Below are 24,352 nucleotides of genomic sequence, written 5' to 3'. Positions count from 1 at the left end.
TTAACCTCCTCGGGTTCCCCTCTGTGCCCCTTCTCCCCATCCCCCGACATTTGCTTCCTGGAGACGCCACTGACCTCAGCTCGAAAAGTTTGTGTGAAGAAGCAGAGGAAGGCCTTTGGGCCGCGCTGCGCGGACCTCCACTTCCGCTTACTGCTCAAAAAACAATCAAGAAGCTGTGCACCACGTGAACTGCTTGAAAAAGGTAGGTGTGTGGTTTAAGTATGATGTTATAGTAGCGTATGTACGTTCTTAGGTCCGTTCCTCCAATGGGAGACCTAGTCCCTCGTGTTCTAGAATGTTCGCTGTAGTTGGTGGGGATGGTAGTTTCTTGTCTCTAGGGAGACGATGTGCATTTTCTTTCTGTCTGGTGCTAGCCGCGATGGAGCCCTTGGGGAAGGTTTTGTCCTGCCCTGTCTGCTTGGAACTGCTTCGACCCCCTGTGCTAGTGCTTTCCTGCTCACACAACTTTTGCAAGCCTTGCGTAGAGGAGATCCTGCTTCGCCAGGATTGCACTCATGTCAACGGACATTTCTCCTGCCCCATCTGCAGAAAAGTAAGAGACGAGTGAAATAAATACACAGCACAAAGATCAGCCTCGATTATCTTAAATGGGGTGGTAGATCAGTGGGCAGATGTTTGCATGAAGGCTCCTACATTTTAGCAGGCAAGAAGCTCAGGAGGTGTCTAGTGAGGGAGTTGTTATCCTTTGAGAAAGAAGGCAGTGCTTCAGGTTTTATTTTAGAAGTCATACAATTCTAGACCTAAAAATGTAAAATGTGCAGGTCATTCCATTTTTTTTAAAGACAAATACTCCAAGTTGATTTTCTTTTTGTTGAGTAAATGGTTTCCAGCACAAAATAAAGTAGTACACACTAAAATCCGGGGCAGGGGAGAGGGACGATTGCCGCATTTCAAGATAACGTGCTCACTGATACACATACAATAAAGATAAACCAATTGTGCTGAGCTAACCAATTGCTTTATTTGAAATATTACATTTTGTATTGAGATGAGGTAAGCAGTTAAAATGAATCCATGGTAAGCAAAGATTCCACGTAGAGTAGACCGAGTCCTGCTTGTGGAATGACAAACATTACACATTCTCGCCACCCTTCATCCCTAGTCCAATGGGGAGAGAGAGAGAGAGAAATATGTGCCACACATCTTTCTTGCTCCATGTCCAAAAAGGAGATAAAGTGTACAGTGTTCAGTATAACTTGCCGTCTTTTAACCAGGTTGGGATTGCTTTCTGCTGGATCCCTGCAGAAGTGGGGCTTCTTTGTCATGTACACTCTCTGTTAGTAATGAGATAAGATCATCAGAGACTTGGCTTTGTTCTTTATGGTGTTCGAATTATTCTTGGCTTGTGCATGGTGTGGGTTTATTGCTGTCTTCCATTCAACTGTTTTCATTCATGACGCCACTCGTTCCATTTTACAAGTTTATATAGTTCTCACGCATTTTGTGGTTTACTTTGTCTTGAGAGGATATCCTTGTCTTTACCTGGAAGTCTCACTTTAACTTCATCTTCAGGGTGAATAGTTGGGGCTTTAACAGCATGCTTGTGGTAGTTTCTTTTCTTGATGTGCAATTGTTTTTCCTTCATTTTTTGTCGGATGTCTCCAATGTCTCTGTTCTTTGGATCCTTGTAGTTGGCAGTCTAATATGGCATATCATCACCTCATCATTGCACAAGCTGTCACTGTTGTAAAGCCACAAGATGTCATTCCCTGAGTGGTAATGGTCTTAAAAGCATACACCAATCAATATTCAGCAGCCAATGTAGACTTTATTTAATTTATTTATTTGCACGCTCAACAAACCCATTGGCCTGGGGTGATGATGGGCTGTGCGGTTATGCTTGATACTTTTCTACTGTATGTGCCTAGAAGCAAACTGTACTTCGTCATCCCATTTCATCTCAACCGGCTATCGTTCTCTTTGTAATATGCTTTTCAATTCTTGTTATCTAAAAAAAAAAGTAGTTCAGGCCATCTGGTAAAGGTAATCATTCAGTTGTACTATTCCATATTTGTCTTCATTAGTGGTTTTAACAGGAAGGAATATATAATGTCAAGTCCCAAATTGGACCATGCTTCAGTTGTTAAGAGAGGGTGATGCGATGCCAAGTGAGGATAATTTAAGTATTTATTGAAAGTATAATCACAGCAGGCAGCAGACGCACCTAAGGGATCAGATGCTGGGATCAACTGCTGTATTCAAATATAACATTCTGTATACACATTCTGATGGAATCCCAGTGGTTTGAGATTCTCAGAATGTGTACACATCACTTGGAACATTAGTGTACAGGGAACTGGACAACAGGAACAACAAGAATAACTTACAAACCTAACACACCTCCCTTCTTACACATGAACATACATTTTACTACACTTATTCAAGATAATAGTCGTTGAAGCAGTGATTTCTTTGCCCTTTTGCATTGTGCTTCAACACTGGACTCTGTGTCTTCTGAAATTCCATTGTCTGATTGTGATTGTGATACTTTTTCCTCCTGTTCTACTTGGTTTTCACAATCCAGATTGTCTCTCATCACATTTTTTTTTTGAAAATCGATTTTATTAGGTTTCCTTTGTGCATTACGAGATTACATTATTACATTGCATTTATTAATGTAAGTTAACATATAGAAAAAAACAAACGCAACACACCCCTTACCCCTCCCTCCTTTTCCCTCCCCCCACCCCCCTTCAGTTCGAGCGTTCATAGCATAGGTAGTTACTTGCGTAACGGGCTCTTTTAGTGATAGAGGCGGCAGTGCATTGTGCGTGTGGCACGTCAAAGTCATGCGGATCAAACGGGTTCAGTTCACAACCGGGTCCTTGGGCCATGGTCCCGTGTCCTTGGGGAGGAGGGGGATCCCTCAACTCAGCCACCAGGTCCTAGACCACTCGGCCGTATTTGTCAAAAAAGGGGAGCCAGATTTCCTCGATGTTGGACTTGGACTCATCAAGCAGGTGTGTGAGGAACTCCATGTCGTAGATGGCTCTTACTTTGGTCACCCAGGTTTTTTCCCCTGGCATTTTCGGGTGTTTCCATTTCTGTGCCAGGCAGCATCTAGCTGCTACCAGCATCACCTGGAGCATGTGGTCTTGAGTGCTATCCTGGTCCTCCCCGTTGCTAATCCCGAAAAGGAGGAGCCAAGGGCAGGAAGCTCGTTCGATCCCATCCACCCCTTTAATCCAGGCCCGCACCTTGTCCCAGTATTTCTGAACCACTGGGCATCCCCACCACATGTGGATATAGTCACCTCTTTCTGTCTTGCATTTCCAACAGTGTGGGTCATATCCTGGCCGCATTCTAGCTATCCTTTGCGGGGGGTAGTGCCATCTGTGTAATATCTTGAGGGCCTGATGGCGATATTGGAGGGAGGATGTGGACCGATTAGCCCGTCTACACATCTCTGTCCATCTCTCGTCATCGATTTCCTCGCCTAGGTCCCTACCCCATTGCGTGCGTGCTGGTGGTGGGTCTCGGGGGATAGAGAATAGAAAGAGCTTGTATAGGCGAGAGATTATCCCCTTGGAACCCTTTGCGGTCAAAAGGAGCTTTTCAAAGTCTGTGAGTTCCCTCCTGAGGGTATCGCCCCAAGATGGCTCGGTGAGGACACCCTTGAGCTGAAGATAACGAAACAGGGAAAGCGTGCCTATTCCCAGGGCTTCCTCGAGGTCCTTCAGGGAGAGGAAGGAGCCCCCCACCCACAGTTGGCCGGTCCTACTAAGGCCCGCCTCCAACCACGTCTGGTAAGCTGCTGGTTCCACTATATTGGCCAGGAAAGGGGGGGCCCATATACAGCTCAAGGGGGAGGGCCATGTCGTGAGCCATCTGTAGTAACCTCCCTCTCTCCATAGGGACCACAATACTTTCAGAATCGGGTGGTTCAAGACGGTTCTGGGGATCGTACTCCTTGGGACCCAGAGCCATTCCTCTAGTGTGACAGGCGCCAGGGGCCTATTATCCATGGCTACCCACTGTTTTTTCGTTCCCGGTGTGAAGTGATCGACCAGGATCCTCAACTGGGATGCCCTATAGTACGTCTCGAGATCGGGGTAGCCCACCCCCCCATCCTCCTTGGTCCTAGTCAATACCTCATACGAAATCCTGTGTTTTTTGCCCTGCCAGAGGAATCTAAGGAGGATTCGTTTTGTTTCATCGAAAAAGGCCTTGGGGACTTGCACCGGGAGCATTTGGAAGAGAAACAGGAATTTTGGGAGAATCACCATTTTTATGAGATTAAGGCGTGCCATCCATGAGAGACCCGTTCCCGCCCACCTTTCTATGTCCCTCCTGATTGCTGACCAGAGGGGGGGGAAGTTGGCCCCATACAGGTCTTCAAGGTTACGTGTGATTTGGACTCCCAAGTAACGGAACCCCTCATCGTTGCGCTTGAAGGGGAGGTCCTCCACAAAGGCCACCTCTGTGTCCGGCAGGTTCCCACCCACAAATGCCACCGATTTGTCCAGGTTGACTTTGTACCCCGATAGTTCTCCATACCTTGTGAGGCCCTGCAGTAGCCGAGGGATTGTATGGGACGGTCTGGTAACATAGAGCAGGGCGTCGTCCGCAAAGAGGCCGATTTTGCAGTGCATATCCCCCATCTGCACACCACTGATGGCCATGTCATTGCGGATCGAGATTGCCCACGGTTCCATCACCAATGCGTAGATTAACGGGGACAGGGGGCATCCCTGCCTCGTACCACGTTCAAGGGGGAATTCTCTAGATTCAATCCCGTTTGCCACTACTCTGGCTAGAGGGGAGGAGTAGAGCGCGGATATCCATCCCAACCACCTCGGACCCATCCCCACCGACATGAGAACCTCCCTCATGAAAGCCCAACTGACCCTGTCAAAGGCCTTCTCCGCGTCGAGAGCCAGTAGGAGTGTGCCTTCGTTTCTGGCCTCGGTTGTGGCTAGTATATGAAGTGTTTTCCTTAGATTATCGGAACGCTGTCTATTAAGGACGAATCCCGCCTGGTCTGGATGTATCAGGCGCGGGAGGGAATTTTCCAGTCTGGAGGCCAGGATCCTAGCAAAAATCTTGGCGTCTAAGTTGAGAAGTGAGATGGGTCTGTAGGACCCACAGACCGCCCGGTCTTTACCAGGTTTGGGTATGACGGTGATGAGGGCCTGTAAGAAAGACGGTGGGATTGTGTCGTTGCCCCTAATTTGATTAAACAATTTAGTCAGGGGCTTCACTAGGGTGGATTGGGTCTGTTTATAAAAGTCTGCTGTGTAGCCGTCAAGGCCTGGAGCCTTTCCGGCCTTCAGTCTCTTAATGGCTCCCTCCACCTCCTCCTCTAGGATTTCCCCCTCGAGGGCCTCTAAGTCTTGGTCGGTCAGTTTGGGGAGGGGGTGTTCTGCCAGGTAGGAGGCAATATCCTCCTGTGATTCGCCCACTTGCCTGGAGTAGAGTTTGCTGTAGTAATCAGCAAAACATTCCGTCACTTCCTGCCGGTTCCCATGGATTCTGCCTTCCTCGTCGGTTAGCTGGGTAATCCCTCTCTCCGCTCTACACCCCCTCGACCTCTGTGCCAGTAGAGTGCCTACCCTGTCGCCCTGTTCATAGTATCTCTGTTTGGTATATCGCATCCTCTTAACCACTTCACCTATGAGAACCGTATGGAGCTCCTGTCTTTTGCCCTGCATCTCGTCCAATAGTGCCCTCCGGTCCACCCCCGTGACGCCCAGTCTGGCCCGCAGGATCTGTAACTCTGCTCGGAGTCTGCTCTCGACCAGGCCCCTCTCCCTTTTACGCCTCGAGCCCTCCGCTATGAGGAGACCTCTGAAGGTGGCTTTCCCCGCTTCCCATACCGTGGACATGTCCGTCTCCCCGGTGTCGTTTATCTCGAAGTAGGCCAGCATTTCTTGTTTCATGAAATCACGGAATACTGGATCCCTAAGGAGCGTGTCGTTACACCGCCATCGAGCCGATCTCGGGGCGACGGGCAGGGACCAGTTAGCTACAAGTAATTCGTGGTCCGACCACGTTATGGTCTCGACCTTTGGCTGGGTTACCGCCCCATCCCCCTCCTCTGAGGCCAGCAGAAGGTCGATTCTGGTGTAGCTGCAGTGTGGGGGAGAAAAGAATGTGTAACCACCCTGGGCCGGGTACGCCTTGCGCCAAACGTCTACCCAGTAGTGATCCCTCAGGAGGTTTTGCAAAGCCAGGTTGTCCTTAGTGATCCCCTTGGGTGTCCCACCTCTAGCGGACCACCAATCCAGTTGGGGGTCGGCTATGAGATTAAAATCCCCACCGAGAATCATGGCCCCCTCAGCCCATTCATCCATGACGCCAAAGATCCGTGTGAGGAACTCTACTTGACCCGAGTTGGGTGCGTATACAGTGGCAAAAGTGACTCGTTGCCCCTCGCAAAGCCCCTTGACGCCTAGAAATCGACCCCCAAATCCTCTCTTGGTTTCCACCCCCGTGAGTTGGAGAGCCCTTCCCAGGAGAATGCCCACCCCCTCTTTCTTAGAGGTCGGGTGTGAAGCCCAGTAATTGCTGCCGATATCTTTCCCCTTGATTCTGGACTCTCTCCCACGTTTGTAATGTGTTTCCTATAGGAATAGGACCGTCAGGTGTTGTTTACGGAACATATTACCCGTGAGGGACCTTTTATTTTGAGAGTTTAGACCCTTGACGTTCAGCGTGCCCACCTTCCCTTCAATCATTGTCATCATTCCGGGTGTGCATTCTGAACCCCTCGTGGTGATTGAATTTTAGAGCCCATTGCCAAGCGTATTCCTGCGGTTTGAATTGAATTTCCCCCTGAACCCCTCTAACTGCCCCGTTGTCCCTCCTACCTCCTTCCCCCTTATTCCAAATCCCCCTCCCTATACCCTCTCTCCCCCCGCCCCTCCCTTGAAACATAAGGCGTTCGTCCACTTTCCCTGACATATGTTGGGGTTGGTCAACGAACCACCAAGGACTCTAACCCCAGCCCCGGGGTTTTCGTGTGTTTGGAGAGTCCCAGATCGCAAACTTGATTCAGGTCGGCCCCTTTAGGCCTTCGGTACACATGGCCGAGATAGAATTCTGGGACCCGGAGCCCCCCCCCAGGCCACCAACCCATAACTTGAACCTCGGACATGGGGCAACACAAATAAACAGTTAACTTTTTAACAAAACGCTCTGCCGACCCGTAGTCCAGCGGGCTAAACACAGCGCCGCCGCGGCGCCCATTCAAGGCAGTTCGTGGGCCCAGGGCCTCCAGCGCCCGCACCCCGAATCATCTCTCACCTCGTGATTTTCTCCACCTCCAATCGAACGCTATTATCATGAATTTGGGTGGTCTTCCAGGTTCGTCGACGGGTGTCTGGTTTTCCGAAACTTTCGGGCCCCCTTGACCTTAGATTTCCCGCTGTGATTTCCTAGTCTGTCGGGACCCCTGGGGGGGTCCCGTGGTCCTCCCTCCTGGGCGTCTGAGTGGCCCGCCCGGTCGTTCACCAGATCATCCGTGGCTCTCCGTATGTCTTCCTCCGACATCAGGTGGTGTTTCTCACCTAGCCACTCAAACTCCAGGTAGAAGGGGTGCCCCCACCGGTATCGGACCCCTTTTCCCTGCAACCATCTTGTAAGTGTGCCACATTTCCTCCTCATTGACAGGGTTAGGGCCGATAGATCTTGAAAGATGGATACCCTCGAGTCGCCGTACTGTATGATGCCAAGATGTCTCGCCTTCTCCAGGATTCTGACCTTGTCCCTGTAGTAGTGCAGCCGAACCAGGACCGAGCGTGGGCCTCTGCCTCCCCCCCCCCTGCTCGGTGCACCCTGTCGAAGTTGATCGTCCCCACGCCCTCTGTTCCCAGGGCGATCCTCACGATGTCGTGCACTTTGCCTTCGAGTCCTTGTGTGGACTCGCCCTCGGATTCCACCAGGCCAAAGATTCAAAGGTTGTTCCTCCTCTCCCTGTTTTCCATGTCATCAACCTTAAGCCGAAGCTCTTCTTCACGCCTTTCCATGTCTCGGAGTCTCATGTCCATTTGGGTTTCGAGGAGTGTTACTGAGAGTTGATTATTTTCGACACCCTCCACGCGGTCTTCTAGGGTGGTGACTTTGGTGGTGAGGTCGGCCAGTTTGGCCCCCATGTCTGTCCTCATCCCTCGTATCTCCTCCAGAATCGTTTGGATGTTGTTCTGGATAGCCCCCAGGTCTGGGGGTGGGGCAGTGGGGCTACCGGTGGCCATGGCACTTTCTTTGGCAACGAACTGGTATTTCTGCAGGTTTTCTTTCCAGTACATGGAAAGTTCGTGCCGGCCACTTATCGGCGGGCGCCGCCTTTACGTCGACTGGGGAGCCGGGAAGGGGTGGTTGAGTTGGCCCTTTGGTGGCGGGTTCACGGCAAGTCAACTGGGGGGTCCCCAAGGTCTTACAACGCTGTCGGTGTGTTCCACGCAGTCCTTGGTGTCCTTGGTGCCCTTATTCCGGTCCCGTCGTTGTTCCACGGGTGAGTGGGTGGCCCTCAACTGATCGAGTTCTGAGGCCGTGGAGGGGGCTAGTGGACTCGGGCCTCCCTGTGACCGGGCGCGTCTCGTTAGGCGTGGGGCCCCCGAGCATCGCGGGCCGTCTCGGCGAGTGTTGTGATGGTGGGGGGGCGTGCTCCCGCGTCGGCCCCCTTGCAGAACCATAGCTCCCAGGTCCGGAGGATGGTCCTCTCCAGGTCGGGCCGGGCCTCGAGTATCAGAAGCGCCGGGCGCGGAGCGCCTGGGCGCAGAGGGCCGCCCCAGCGTGTGTTCCCCGGGCGGGCGGACGACTTTCTTCAGGTCGGGGCCCTGGGTCAAGCGGTGGGCCGCGGAAGATGTCCAGGGGAGGAAGCGCCGTGGGCCCACCCTCTCGGGCCTATTCGTGGGCGGCGCGGCTCGCGCTGCTTCCTGCGTTACTCCGCGCCAGGTCGTGGGGGAGGGGCAGCTGATATCGCCTCGGTCCGTGTAACTCCGCACAGGAGCGCCAGTTCGGGACCAGAGTTGGGTCCAGGTGGGGGCTACAGGCTCCAACGTCTTTTGGTGGGGGTCGCGTAGTGCATGGGACCCTCGTTCCGCCGGTAAATCGCAGTTCACCCGGGGCTGGGTGCGGAGCTCGACGTTCATGCGTCCATCCTGCCCGCGCCCCCTGGTGGCCTCCTCTCATCACATTTTCACTGTCAGAATTGGATGTGCATTTGACCAATCTAGACTTTGACCAGCATTCACCCCCCTCAAGTATGACCACACTGCCTCGTATAGCTTTCACTCTTCTTGGGCCTATAAACTTGCTTTCTGTACATTTTACACCAAAACGTGGATTTTTAATCGATACTGAAGCCCCTACAGACAACATCACATCTTTAACATTAAACATAGTGTTGAACCTTTGTATGTATTCATTCTGAGCATCATGAATTAAGCTTGTTATTTTCTGCCTGTCTACCTCTACACAACCAGATGCATCTAGCCATCCCGGACACAGTCTAGTAGCTGGTTGCGAACCTTTTAAAGACACAAACGGTGACACTTTGGTTATGGAATGTGGAGTGATGCGATGGCTCCAAACCATTTCTTTTAGCAGTTCTGACCATTCAAGACCAGAATTGAGTGCCAATTGAATACCACCCTTGATAATTCTATTAGCCCTTTCCACTAATCCAGTCGCCCTGGGATGGTACAGAGCGGTTCTTAAGTGTCTACTTCCATAGCGCACCAAGAATTCTTTCATCTTTTGGGAGCAGAACTGTACCCCATTATCTGTAATGATTTCTGTAGGAAAACCTTCTCTATTGAAGACTTCCTCGAAAAATGTGATTAATTCATTGGTGGTGGCCTCCCTTAGGACTTTCCATTCTAACTACTTGGTGTGGTAATCTACTAATACAACTATAAACTTGAATCCATCACCCAAACCTTGTATAGGGCCTAGTATGTCACAGCTAGCTTTTTCCAGGGTTCAGATGGGACTTGAACAGGGATGAGAGGAACCTCTCTGACAATTTTCCCTTTGTCTGCTCTTTCACATTCATTGCAACCGTGCACCTTCTTCTCTGCCATACTGTCCACGCCCGGCCACCAATATGTTTGTCTCAACAACCTTTTTGTACCATTCATCCCTTGGTGACCTTGATGGGCTAAGTCTACTAAACGGGCTTTAATGCTTGCAGGAGGCATTATCTTAGAGCCCCTTCTCAGTTTCACTCCATCTTCAGACAGGATTTCTCTGACTTGACCTCTTATAACCGATCAAAATTTCTGTCTAAAGCATCTCTGCTGAGCCATCCATTTATTGTCCACTCTTTCACCCTAGTAAGACAGGCATCACATGCATCCGCTTCAAGCCATTCCTCCTTTCCCACGGCACACACTGTCATATCTGAAATAGTCATGTCTTCTTCATTGACTATTCCTGAAATATCCTCAGTATGTTCCATTGGAAGCCTAGACAAGCAATCAGCAACAACATTATCTTTGCCTGGAATATGGATGATCTTGAAATTATAACCTTGCAGTCCCATCATCCATCTGGCGATCAGAAGTTCTACTAGTGGTTTGTGATCTGATTTTATTAGAAACTCCTGCCCCCAAAGAAAACATTTGAAGTGTAAAATGGCCAAGTATATGGCCAATGCTTCCCTTTCTATTACTGAGTAATTACGCTTAGCTCCTCTTAAGGGCCTAGAAGCAAAAGCAATCACATGTGATTCTTTCCCTGAGTCTAATTGGTACAGTGAAGCCCCTAAACCAAATAAACTGGTATCCACAGTGAGAACTGTCTTCCTTCCACTCACAAAACTGCCCAGTGGGGGAGCTTTAGAGATGCCTTCTTTTATTGCAGTAAATGCTTCCTGGCACTCAGCAGACCATTTGAAACTCACACCCTTTTTTAACAAATTCCTTACAGGTGATGAAATAGTATCAAACTTTTCTACAAATTTGTGGTAGGACTCTGCCATACCCATAAAGGATCTAAGTTGATCTTTATCAGTAGGCGCGGGTACTCCACAAATGTTCTTCACTAAATTGGCTTTTGGTGACACACCATGACCAGACACTTTGTGTCCTAAGTACTCCACTTCTCTGGGAGCAATGCGACATTTCTCCCTTTGCACAGTGAGACCCAACATTTTCAATATTTGTAAAACATTTCTGAGCACCCAATCATGTTCACTTTCAGATCCTGCGTAAATCAGTATATCGTCCTGAAATACAGTGACATTTTTAAGACCCTTGAGCACTTCCTCCATGACCCTCTGAAATACTGAGGCAGCTGATGCTAATCCAAAGGGCATTCGTAAGTATTTGAAAGTGCCTTCAGGTGTAACAAAGGCAGTTACATGTTGATAAATGTCCGATAGAGGCACCTGATGATAAGCTGCAGATAGATCTATTACTGAAAACCAACTATGTTCTCCCAGGGTGGCAAGAGTTTCTGAAATTCTGGGTAGAGGATGTCTTTCAATGAAAATGTTCTTATTATTATCTCTAATATCGACGCAGAGTCTCAAACTCCCATTGCTTTTTGTGACGAGCACCACAGGGGAGAGCCATTCAGACCCTTCAATGCGCACAATCACTCCTTTCTGGATCAGGCTCTCAAGCTCTTGACGAAGTTCTGGCGCAGTTTAAGTGGGACTGGTCTCATTTTGTGTACCACTGGTTGTGAATTAGTTTTCAGTTTTATGTTGTGCTGGAAATTGTTCAATTTTCCCAGATTCGAAGTGAAGAACTCTGGAGACTCCCTAGACCATTTGTCTTCGAGTTTTGCAATTGTTACAGGTTCTGCGGCACTGGCTTGAATGCGGACACCCAATTCTCTTTGCTCCTCCCAACCTAGGAGCGATGCTCCCATCTTTGCAACTAATATTCTTGCGGAGCATTCTCTTCCTTTGTATGACACTACTCCATGAAATTCACCAGTCAAGGCAATGTCCGACTCTCCGTAGCCACAGGGTTGGACTGCGGAAGGGACAAGAACATTTTGTTTTTTTATCAAAAACTTTATTTGATTTTAAACATGCATCAACATTGCAGTTAACACTTTGTATTACAGGGAGGGAAAGGAAACGTAAGAGGGAAAACAACCAGGGGAAAGGAAATAGAAAAGGGAAATGGGGCCGCAGCCCCTCCGACCATCAAGTCTTTACCGAGGGAACACATGAAACAAAAGGTATATATCGGGCCCGCTGGCCCGGTGCCACCCAGCCCATCCAATACACATTACCCGTGTCGTCACGTCGGGGTTTCAATTGTCGTCCTCCCATATCTGCCATATTTTGCTCGCTTTTTGTGGGCCTCCCCTCGTCGCGTACACCCTGTGTTCCATTATTGCACAAATGTCCATGTCCGTGACCCATTGGTCATAACTTGGCCTGCTCTCCGATCCCCCATAGCTGCTCAATGTTCCTTCTGAGTACCGCTGTAGTGGTTGACCAAAGCAGTTTTTCATATCGGGACAGATCACATTCGTCAGAAATCTCCAACAGGAGCTGTTTAGGTCCCCTATGTATCGGTTTACGTAAGACTCTGGACAGTTTATCGCAGCATTTCCGCCATACCTGCTGTATCTTGTTGCATTCCCATATGATATGGAAGAATGTTCCTTCCTCGCGTTTGCAGCGTAGACATCTCGGGTCTGAGGCTTTACCCCATCAGAAGAGTGCCACCCTTGGATTAATATATGCGGTGCAGGATCTTCAGTTGGACCAGACGGAGTTTCGACGAGATGGTTGCTTCCCGGAGGTACATCAGCGCCTCTGTCCAGTCTTCCGATTGTAGTGGTCCCACGTTCTGTTCCCATTTGGCTTTCAGGCTGGTCAGTTCAGGAGTGGCAAAGGATGTAATCACACTGTACATAGTTGAGGTGATTTTTTGTTTTATCTGGTCCTGGACTATGTTGCGCTCTAGCGGGGTGCACTCCGGTATGTCTCTAATGATCTGTCGGTGGGTATGCAGTGCATGTTTCAATTGAATGTAATGATACCTCTCGGCAACTGGGAGGGCGAACTCTGCGTGCAATGTTTCAAACGGGGCCAGTTTGTCCTCCCGCAGCACCTCTCCGACTCTGGTGATTACAAGCTGGGTCCATGTGGGCCATTTGGGCAGCTTCTGTATTTCGGGGAGAAGGCTGTTGTTCCACAGGGGTTGGGCCAGTGTTAGTTTCGCTTCCCACCCCACATGTCGATGTGCTTCTGTCCAGATTCGCCCGATATGTGTTTCCATATCGGGAGCTGATGTACGACCCAGGCTGCAGGACAGGAGTTCCAGGGGTGTTGTTATGCCGTTGGTGTTGATCCTCCTGATGTGTGATAGGTTCCTATCCCCATGAAGTATATCGTTCACCACCACCATCTGGCCAGCCCAGTAATAACTTTGCAGCCTGGGCAGCCCTATCCCGCCCTCCCAAATAGACCTCTGGAGTGTGGAGAGAGCTATCCGTGGGTGGCTCCCGCACCAAAGTTATTTCCGAAGGATGCGATCAGTTTTGAGACATTCATGATGTGGGACGTGCAGCGGTGCGTTTTGCAGGATGTACAGAAATTTGGGGAGGGCGATCATTTTGAACAGGGCGGCTCTGCCTAACAGTGTCAGTGGCAGCAAGATCCAGTGGCGAGTGTCCTCTGCAAATCTTGTCACAATTGGGTGGAGATTCAATGCTGCATAGTCTGTGAGGTGCTTTGTAATTATTACACCGAGGTATTTGAATTGTTCTGTCACAATTTGGTAGGGGCAGTCTGCGGGGACTGTGGCTGTTATGCTGCCTAAGGGAAACAAGGAGGATTTGAGCCAGTTGACGCGTAGACCACTGAAGGCTCCGTATCTCTTCAGCATTTGTGTGACCCTGTGGCAGAAGTTACTTGGATCTTTCAAGTAGATGAGTAGGTCATCCGCGTAGAGTGAAACTCTGTCCTCCCATGTTTCTGACCAGCGAAAGCCCTCCCATAGTGGTGTGTTCTGTAGGAGAATAGCCAGGGGTTCAATAGTGATTGCAAAGATCATGGCCGGTAGGGGGCAGCCCAGTCTGAAGGGGTCCGATTGCCAGCCATTGACCTTGGTTCTGGCAGTAGGGCAGTTGTATAGTAGTTGCACCCAGCTCATGAAGTTCGCACCGATGCCCATGCGCCTCTTTATGTCCCAGATAGCCTCCCATTGAACCGAGTCTATTGCTTGTATACTGTCTGCTCTTTCCAGGGCTGAATGCAGTCTATAAAGGTTCATGCGTGTCGATCTCTGGGGCATGAAGCCGCATTGGCCAGGGTGGACCAGAGAGGGGATAACCTGCTGCAATCTGTCTGCCAGTATCTTTGCTAGTATTTTGGTTTCGCTGTTTGTAAGTGAAATAGGTCTGTATGAGCTGCAGCTTTCAGGGGGTTTGTCCGGTTTGGGTAATACTATTATTGTGGCTTCTCTTAAGTCTAGAGATAGGGTGCCCTGCGTCCTCGCATATTGGTACATTTGCAGTAGGTGTGGGGCAATTGTGTTGGTTACCACCTTACGCCCCAGCTTGATGGGGAAGCCATTCGAGCCTGGAGCTTTGCAAGCTTGGAGGCCGGAAATGGCGGTCACCATCTCCTCCTCCGTGATGTCTCTCTCTAGCAACTCTTGTTGTGCTGCGTTCAAAGTGGGGAGATTAATTTCCTCTATAATTGAAGTGTTTGCACGGGTGATGGGGGCCTTGTAAAGTTCAGCGTAGTAGGCTGCAAAGCCCTGTGCTATGTCTCGATCCAATATTAGAAGGTTTGTGCCCTCCGTCGTTAGCTGTCGGACATGGCTGCGTCCCTGCGCTCCAGCCATGCCAGCATCTTGCCGGCTTTGTCGCCCGTTTCATATATTTGTGCCCGCATTGCCGTGTGTGCGTGTCTGGCGTTATCTAGTGCTGTGTTTTGCAGTTGTTTTTGTGCTAGGAGTAGGGCTCGGTTAGTACCAGGCGTGTCTTGGGTTATGTGTGCTTGTTCTGCCCGCTTTACCTGTTGTTCTGCTTCGTGTACCTTGAGTAGATGTTTTCTGTGCGCAGTCGTCTATGAAATGAGTTCACCCCTCAGTACTGCTTTGTAGGCCTCCCAAAGTGACTCGGGGTCTGATGCAGACTCTGCATTCAGCTCGAAATATGATTTGGTTGTCTCTTGGAGCTTGTCCACCAGGTCCGGGTTGCCTAGGTAGTACTTGTTCAGGCGCCAGCAGGGCGGGGGGGATCGGTCTAAGCGTTGTAATTTTTAGCACCAGTGGGGAATGGTCAGAGATGCCTCTGGGGAGCATGTATGCTTCTCGTGCTTTGTGTAAGTCAGTTGCCGGGAGGAGGAAGTAGTCTAACCTGGAGAGTGAGGCGTGAGCCCCAGAGTGGAAGGAGTATTCCCCGGTGCTGGGATGAATGTCTCTCCATACGTCACACAGGCCCTACGTCATTTGTGAATGTGGCAAGTTTGGTGGGTATGCTGGGGTTCCTATTGCGTAGGTGTGAGCGATCTAGGGTTGTGTCCATGACTTCATTACAGTCCCCTCCTATTATCGTGATGTTGGAAGTGTTGTTTGTGATCAGGGGGGAAATGTCAGTTAGTAGTGGCATTAGTAGAGTGGGTGGTGCATAGATGTCCGGTCCCATCCAACAGGCTCCATACTCTCCGGCGGCCGTCACCAGCGCCTCATCCTGGTTTATAAATCCTATAGGGGTGAGCAAAGCCGCCATCAATTCCCATCAATTCCCCAAGTCGTAGCCTCCATCTCCGTCTTTCCCCCTCTCCTCTCCATGCTCACCCCTACTGGTTCACGGAGGCCGTAAATCATTGTCCCTTGACAAATGGCAGCTGGGTCCAAGCGATCGTTATCCCCTCTCCCTCCGCCTCAGGGTCCATTCCCTGCAGGACCGTTAGTTCCGCCACCCCCCACCTCTGCACATCTTTCCGCCATTGACCAATCAGTGGGCCCTGCGGGCATTTCCAGCTATTGCCATCCGGCACTTGGCCAACACAAGTAGAAAATGGCCCATCCTGTTCCGTATCTTTCATCTCTTCCCTCCTGGGAGCTTCCCCCACAGACAGACTTCCGGAGTCCGTTCCCACCCAGTCCCCAACAGCCCATTCACTTCCCAAAGGACCCCATCCCAATACTCTACAATGAGATTACATTCCCATATCATGTGCCAAAATCCTGCCTGTACTTCACCGCATCTAGGGCACTCATCCGATCCCTCCCCATTTATCGCCCGGTACGTCATTGGGGTTATATATGTCCTATGTAAAATATTGAATTGAACCAGCTGGAAACGCGCATTCCTGGATGTCTTCCGGACCAGCTCCAAGACCTGCGCCCACTCCTTGTCCGTTATTTGACGACCCATGTCCACTTCCCATTTCTCCTTGACCTTCAGATCTCCCCACGCCATCCCCTCCCGCAGGGCCTTGTAGATTCGCAAAATACGCGCCCTTCCCCCCTCGCGATCTAGCAAGACCCGGAGGACCGGACAGGGCTCTCGTTCCTCTGGGATTCCCGCCCATAACTCTGCTAATCTACCGGCCACCGCTCCATATGCCAAAAATAGTCCTTGTGGTAGCCCAAATTTCCGACACCACTCCTGGCAAGTTAGTAGTTTCCCACCTTCAAACAGGTCCCCCACTTTTTCACATACCTTCTCCTTAAGTCTCTGAACCCCCACCCTCCCAATTGCCTGTCAGAGTTTCTGGTCCGCACCCCAAGGAAGACCACCCTCATACCGGCCTATCCCTCCCTTACACCCAACATACTTCCTCCACGTCTCTCGCACCGCCTCAAACACCACCGTTCTACCTTTATCCCCCAATGGATGCCAGAGTAACTCAACCGTCCTACAAGTAGGCGGTAATTCCCCCAACAGCTCTTCGAATATCTCCCCTCCTGGTTGATCCCACACCAAAAACGACTGCAGTTGTGCCGCCACAAAGTATCTTTCATAATTCGGGAGATCAAGAACTCCCTCTTCCTTGGGTCTCTGCAGTGTCTCCAGGGACACCCTCCTCCTCTTTGTGTCCCACAGAAGTTCTCTCACCTTAACGTTCAACATTTTGAAGACGATTCTTTTTGCAACATAGGGTATGTTAGCAAAAAAGTAAAGGAGCCTCAGCAATATAATAATTTTACATAATGCCACCCTGCCCATCAGAGAAAGAGGTAAGATTTTCCAGAATTGAATGGAGTCTCCTATTTTAGACAGCGCCTTCCCTGTATTGTGCACAAACGTCTCCGCCATCTCATGAAATATACGTATCCCCAAATATTTGAACGATTCAGTGTCCTATCTTATTCCCAACTCCGGCAGCTCCTCTAATGGACAGTCCCGTAGCCCCCCCCCCCCAACGGGAATAGCACCGACTTCCCTCGATTGATGCGGAATCCCGACATGTACCGCAAGTTTCGCAATATTTCCAACAGTTCCGGGGGATATATCACCGGATCCACCACATACAACAACAGGTCATCCGCGTAAAGGGACACAACGTGTCTCCTTCCTCCTACCGCAATGCCAGCTTCCTCCATTTACTGCCGCAGAAACACAGCCAATGGCTCCAAGGCCAAGGCAAAGGCTATAAACAAGAGAGGGTCCTGCCTGTAGGGATACTATTTGGTTGCACATTAATTCACAGTGCAAATTGAATTACATGAATAGCACACTGGCAGCATATTAGTTACTGACAGGTTGTGCAAGGCTGTGTCCAAAAATACAGTGCACACACTCCTTATTAAGAACATACAAAGATTAAAACATTCTATGCGTGAATGTACATCAGAACCCAAGGGGGTTCATATAACAAGAAACAAGTTATCTTATCATACACAGAGGGGTACATATATCAGTAGGATTCCAATAGACTGTATATTTTGTTAATGCAGAGATGAGTTTACCTAAATACATGAATACTCAAGCCAGACATGTATCAGCATTGCTTCATGCTCAGTGTACAAATGGACACACAACAGTGGTAATTGTTCCCACATGGAGTTGAGAAAAAGAAAAGGAGAATTACAACAACAAATGCATTACTTCATGCAGGATTGCAATTTCTTTTGAACACTCTGGGTAAAAGTGTCGGAGATGGAGAAATAGTCCAAGGAAATTGAGTCCTTTCGGTGCATACAATTCTGCACCTACTGCTTAAGGAATGAGCAACATATAAATAGTTATTTTTAGAGGGATTTTTTCTCCTTCTTAAACTTAAGAGGGGTCTGTTCGAGCCAGGCTGTGAGGTGAACTTGTAGTAAGTCCAGGGACAAGGCAAACAGAATCAGAGACGCCGCGCACCCCTGCCGCGTTCCCCTTCCCAGCTCCCATGTCCCCGACACCCAGTTATTAGTCCGTACCATCGCCAGAGGTCTCTCATATAGAAGGGATACCCACCTACAAATCTTCTCCCCAAACCCAAACTCTCATAGAACCCGGAACAACCACCTCCACTCCAAAGAATCAAACGCCTTCATGGCGTCAAATGACGTTATTGCCATATCCCGCCTCTCCCGTTTCACCGAGTCCATTACCTGGTGCAAACGAGAGAGGTTCCCAAAGGTATTTCTCCCCCCAACAAACCCACATTGGTCCGGGTGGACCAGGGTTGGCGCCACTTTTGCTAAGCTGGCAGCACAAATCTTCCCCAAAATGTTCCCATCGACATTCAACAAAGAAATCGGACGATACGCCGCACAATCCCTTGGGTCCTTCCCCTCTTTTAAGATCACTGTAATCACTGCCTCCCTCATCGACTCCGGAAGACAGCCGAATTGAAAAGCCTCTTCATATACCTTTACCAAATGCGGCACTAGGAGATCAGCAAACTCTGAGTAAAACTCCACTGGGAATCCATCACTGGCCGGCGCCGTCCCTCTTCGCATTGTGCGGATGGCCCAGCGAACATCCCCCTCTTCGATTGGAGCCTCCAGTCCCTCCTGCATATCTTCCCCTAACTTCGTAGTCGCAGCCTTTCCATAAGATCGTCCACATGTGCTTCTACATAACCCTCCTTACTCATGTACAGCTCCCTATAGAATGAGACAAAGGCCTCATTAATTCCTCCCTGCGTCATCACCATCTCCTCCGTGCTTAGCCTAAGCTGAGTTACCACCCGATTCGGCTGTTCCCTATTCACCAACCAAGCCAACAGCTTGCCCGCCTTGTCCCCTTTGCTATGTAGCCTAACGTCCCGCCTACTACTGTCAAAATGCGACAGCTCTTCTAAAGTCTCCTGGTAGGATTCCAGCGTCTGTGCTAGCGCCTCCCAACCTCTCCCCCCCTAGCCACTTCCCTGTCCAACTCAGCCACCTTAACCTCAAACCGTCTCAACCTTTCCCCGAGTCGTCAACGCGTTCCTACAGTCATGGACAAACATTTCCCCCTTATGGTCGCCTTAAAGGCCTCCCATAGCACTCCCCTAGCTTCCACTGAGCCCTCATTGAATTCAAAGTATGCCTTAATCTCCTCTCTAAGTTCGCTCACAAACGCCCTGTCCCTTAGCGTCTCCTTTGGAGTCGCCACAACCGCCATGGTGGCCGTGCCTTAGTCTCAAATAACGTGGCTACCAGAGGAGAGTGGTCTGAAAGAGTGCGTCCCAGATACTCTTACCTCCCCAAAATACTGGCAGTGTTCCCTTCCCGTAATAAGGTAGTCGAGGCGAGAATATGAACCATGCACCCCCGAGTAGTATGAATAGTCCCTTTCCTCCCCATGCTGCTCCCTCCATACCTCCACCATGTCCAATTCTTCCATTATCCTACAGAGAGACTCTGGCATATATTTCTTGGGCACTCCCCTACTAGCTAGCCCATCCAACCTTTCCTCCAAATGACAGTTAAAATCCCCTCCCCAAACGAGCACGTCCCCCCTATACGCCCCCATCATACGAAGGACCGAGGGGAAGTAATCCCTATCATCTACATTTGGCGCATACGAATTGACCACAGTGACCACCCTCCCCTCCCATGAACATTGTGCCAAGACTGTCCTGCCGACCTCATCCTTTAGTACCGCCAACACCGTCAGTGGTATCTGCTTTGCCACCCAAATTAACACGCCTCTCGCCCGGGTGAAATATGTTGTGCCAAGTACCTGCCCCCCCCCCCCCCCCACTTTCCCAGCATTTCCGCCCTTGCATGTGTCTCCTGTATCAGGGCCACTTGTATTCCCTGTCTTTTCAAAATCTCCCCCACCCTCTGCCTTTTCTGATAACTACCCAGCCCCGCGACATTCCACGTCCCGATTTTCAAACCATGCCCACCCATCTGTAACCTTGGATCTCCACTTACGTTATCCCATCACCTCCCCCAGGTCCTTGCAAGCCTGTGCCCAGTTCTTCTCCTATCCTCCCCTCACCTCCAGCCGCCGATGTATTGGACCTTCCTCCCCTCACCCCAAATCCAACATCCTTCCCTTCCACACCCAACCCCAACTTGGTGTGCTGGCTCCACCTCTCCCCCCCCCTACCTGCCCCCTCTCCACCCCCATACCCCTCTCCCCCAACCTTCCCCCAAATCTGTCAAGTGCCTCTTTGTAGGGCCGACCTTCTTCGCCCTCCCCCTCCCTTGTTGCAGACCCCTTGACTCACCTACCCCACCCTCTCCCCCGCTGATTTGAGTAGTAGCCAAAAGTGTCAAAGACTCTCGGGGGAACTCCCATCCTCCCGCCACCACACCTCCTAGTTAATAAAAACCCCTCCTACCCCATTTGTACCTACCACCATTCCTAGGTGGTTCACCTAGAAGCCCAACCCGCCACTCAGCACCTGACCACCTCCCTCAATCTCCCGCCTCCGGCTGCAGCCCCTCCTTAGATCCCCTCAGCTGGGACCCCGCACCAGGAACCCTCCTATCCAGCCAGTCCCATACCTCTCCTGGGGACGCAAAAAACCACTATCCGCCCCCCGATATCACCTTCAACTTTGCCGGAAAAAACATCATATATTTCAAGTTCAGTTCCCGGAGTCGCCCCCTCACAGCATCATAGGACCTCCTCTGCCGCTGCAATTCCAATGTGAAATCTGGGAAAATCCGCAACCTTGCTTGACCAACTTCGAAGCTGCCCTCTCTCCGCGCCGCCTGCAAGATGGCATCTTGATCGCGGAAGTTTATGATCTTGGCCACTATTACTCTGGGCGGTGCACCCATCGGTGGGGCTCTACCCGGTACCCTATGGGCTCTCTCCACTGTGAAAAGCTTGGACAGTCCCTTAATGCCCAACACCGGGAGGATCAAGTTTTCCACAAACAGTTCTGCGCTAGGTCCCTCTTCATTCTCCGGCACTCTAACCAGGCGGATATTAAACCGCCTGGACCGGCCCTCTGCGTCTTCAGCTCGTACTTCAAGCATCCAGGTAGCCCCCTCCAACCCTGCCACCTGGTTTTTAAGCTTCTGGACCTCATCTTCCACTGTGGAGACCCTCTGTTCCACCTCCGTCACTCTTTTGCATACTTTACGGAGGTCCGCCCTTACCAAGGAGACGTCCACCCCCACCTCTTTGATTTTCTCCTGGAGAGTGGTACGTGAAGCCTGTATCGCTACCATCAATGAATCCATGGTCACTTCTCCTTCTTCCCCCCTGGTAGAGTTTTCTCCCAGCTGCCGCTCCTGTCCCTCTTGTCCAGGCACTCTATCACGTGTGTATTTGTCCATTTTTTGCTGATTTTTCCCCATAGCGAGCTAGGTGTAGCGCCACCACCCTCCGGGCGCAGATTCACCACTGCCTGAGTCCACAGGATATTCACAGATTGCGCCCCCAGATAGCACCCCCGCCGAGGATTAACAATATAGAGATGCAGCTGTGTGTCTTTCTCCCCAGCAGTGCGAGCTCCCAGAATCCAGCAATTCCAGCCATGGGCCCCCTCTCAGGATCCACCCCCTTCGTGGGGCAGCGTGTTCTTCTCCCGTGGGGGGGGTGGGGGCAATCCTCACCCCCTGGTATAGCAGTCTCTCCTCACCCCCCCGTTCACTGCTGCCAGTCTCTACGTAGTGTGCCCTGCACTAACCTCTGTATGGGGGCTCATCCATAGATCAGGCGCTCCCCCCGGCCTCTCAGCTGGAGCACGCCGACCTCGTCCACACTTGCCTCCGGTATTGCTGTCCCAAACCTCGGAGCTCCGCCCTGCTGCTCCCGGAACGGCGACCGGAGCCCGCAGCAACACGAGAAGATCTCCTCTACTCCGCGGAAGGAGCTGTCCTTCTCCGGCCACGTTCCCGCCACAGGGCTCTCCGCTTCCCCGTCCGGCGCTCTTCTTGCTGGTCCTCCCGAGCTCAGCGTTCCACCCGCAGCGACTCCGCGGTCCGCCTCCCCCGCCTCACAGCTGGCCAGCCGCTCCAGTCACCACGGCCGCAGATCCCCTCAGCAGCCGGACCGCCGTCCCTCTTCCTCCAACGGCAGATAGCTGCCCGACGTCCGCCTTCACAATGCACGATCCCCGCACCTCACAGGCAGCCGCGGCGGGCCTCACCGAATGCTCCGGCGGCCATGTTGGATTCATCACCAGCCAGGACTCCTCTAGCGGGCCGTTGTCGGTTCCACGCTGTTCTCACCTCCACCAGGGCTGCAACCGAGGCAGCAGCACCACGACTTCCAGGTACCCCTATAAAATATCAAAGCACATGGTTTTATAGCACGGATATCAACAGGATTTACACCGCGGCCCGGGAGTACTGGGGACCTACGTCTGCATTGCTCCGCCGCTGGCTACGCCCCCCATGTTTACCTATGGTTAAAGATGTATGTGCTGCTGTTTATGATGCTAGGCGCCGGGCCACTTTGCCCTCATGTTCGATTTTCGATGTCTTAACTAACCATAACAGACCCATAACCCCCCACCCCATACTCTTCCCAACTAGAAGCATCGGTCGCCCGAACACTAACTTGTGAGTTGTCAACCGGACAACTTACTTAAGACTAGCTGGAACTTAAGGAGAAGGCAGTCTCCCCTCGAGAGGTATGTCTAGAGGGAGCTACCACGCGTGATAACGTGGGGTTTGTCTAATTATCGGAGGGGGGGCCCCCTTGACTTGCGGGCGTGGGGCGTTCCCGCAACCGCATCAAGCAAGTGTGTATTGCCTTTTGTTGGGTGTGAAGGTGTACTGCAGATGGTTCAGTAATTCAACTTGGATGTCTTGTCGAGTCTCTGGCTTTTATTGGACATTGAGGCAGAGGTCAACCCCCTAGGTCTTCCGGTGGGTCTTGTGCTGGTGGCTGTCAGGGTGCTCGCCGTTGGTCAGGCGGTGGTCTACCATTCCTTCCCCTATTGTCATCGGAGGTCGACCAGTCACCATCTATGTTTTGTTCAGTCCAGCGCCATCCCTCTCTGGGGTCATTGAAGTGGACTGTAGTTCCTTTGTGGTAGATCTTGAGCTGTGCGGGGAAGAGCAGACCATATTTCACTCCCATTGTTTGTAGTTGTTTTTTAAGGTAGTCAAAGGATTGCCTCGCTTTCTGCACTTCCCTAGTAAAGTCGGGGAAAAAGGCAACTTTGGAACCATTGAACGTAATGGAGCCCTTGGCGCGTGCATGTTGCAGTACAGCATCTCTGTCCCTGTAGTTTAGAAGCTTGGCTATTACTGTGCATGGGGTTGCCCCGGGCGCCGGTCTGCCTGTATGTACTCTGTGCGCCCTCTCTATGGAGAAGAACTTGGAGAAAGTGTCTGGTTCGAACAGGTCGGTGAGCCATTGTTCTAAAAAAAGCTCCATGCAGGAGCCTTCGGCCTTCTCGGGTATGCCGAGTATATGCACGTTGTTGCGTCTAGATCTACCTTCTCCATCTTCGATTCTGTCCTCTAGCACCTTAAGTTTGGATGTGAAGTTTTGGAGCTGCTGTCGCATATTGTGTATCCCATCCTCTGCATTGTTCAGCTTCACCATCAGCTTCATTGATGCGATGTTCAGCTTCACCAGGGCGTGCAGTTAGTTTTTGGAGATCATTCCTGAGGAGGGACACATCCATGCTTATCCCGTCCATTTTCTGTTCCATTGACGTGCAGGAGTCGGCTATGGCGGCCATTATGTCCTTCAGGGAGATTACCTGGTCTGTTTCCATCTCTTCCGAGGATAGCAAGTGGAGGTCAGGAGCTTGTGATGGGGGAATGGTGTATTGGTCCATTCTGCTTTGAGTGAGGAGTTTTCTAGGTTTGTCTTTCCCCATGGTTCCAATTTCGCTATGTGCGTGTGGTTTTTCCGTGGTGGACCCTTTGCGGTAGCTGGCTAGCTGTGTGTTTCGTCCGCGCACTTTTCGTACTCTGTAGGCGTCGGGATTGCAATCAGGGACCTCTGTGGAGTGGGATCCAGTTATGGTCCACGTGTCCCGCCCAACACCAGCAGGCTCTTCTTCTTTGGGTTGGTTTCCTCGTAATTGTGCTTGAGGTGTTTCACCCCTGATCTT

At 51.0% G+C, this 24,352-nt stretch overlaps 1 protein-coding gene across 1 annotated transcript in view; it reads left to right on the top strand.

The window, feature by feature from the left end:
* Positions 1-274: 274 nt before the first annotated feature.
* The window catches only part of LOC138566386 (tripartite motif-containing protein 54-like), a 708,248-nt gene continuing 684,170 nt past the window's right edge, over positions 275-24,352 (top strand). Inside the window, exon 1 of the mRNA XM_069643570.1 lies at positions 275-553. Within this exon, the coding sequence (XP_069499671.1) occupies positions 296-553 (258 nt within the window). The 5' untranslated portion in view covers positions 275-295. The remainder of the gene's footprint in view (positions 554-24,352) is intronic.

This window comes from Ambystoma mexicanum, chromosome 2p (assembly GCF_040938575.1).
Source record: "Ambystoma mexicanum isolate Mex_15411 chromosome 2p, UKY_AmexF1_1, whole genome shotgun sequence".
Lineage (NCBI taxonomy): Eukaryota > Metazoa > Chordata > Amphibia > Caudata > Ambystomatidae > Ambystoma > Ambystoma mexicanum.
The sequence above is the reverse complement of the archived record's forward strand: the minus strand, read 5'-3'. Positions and strand labels throughout refer to the sequence as shown.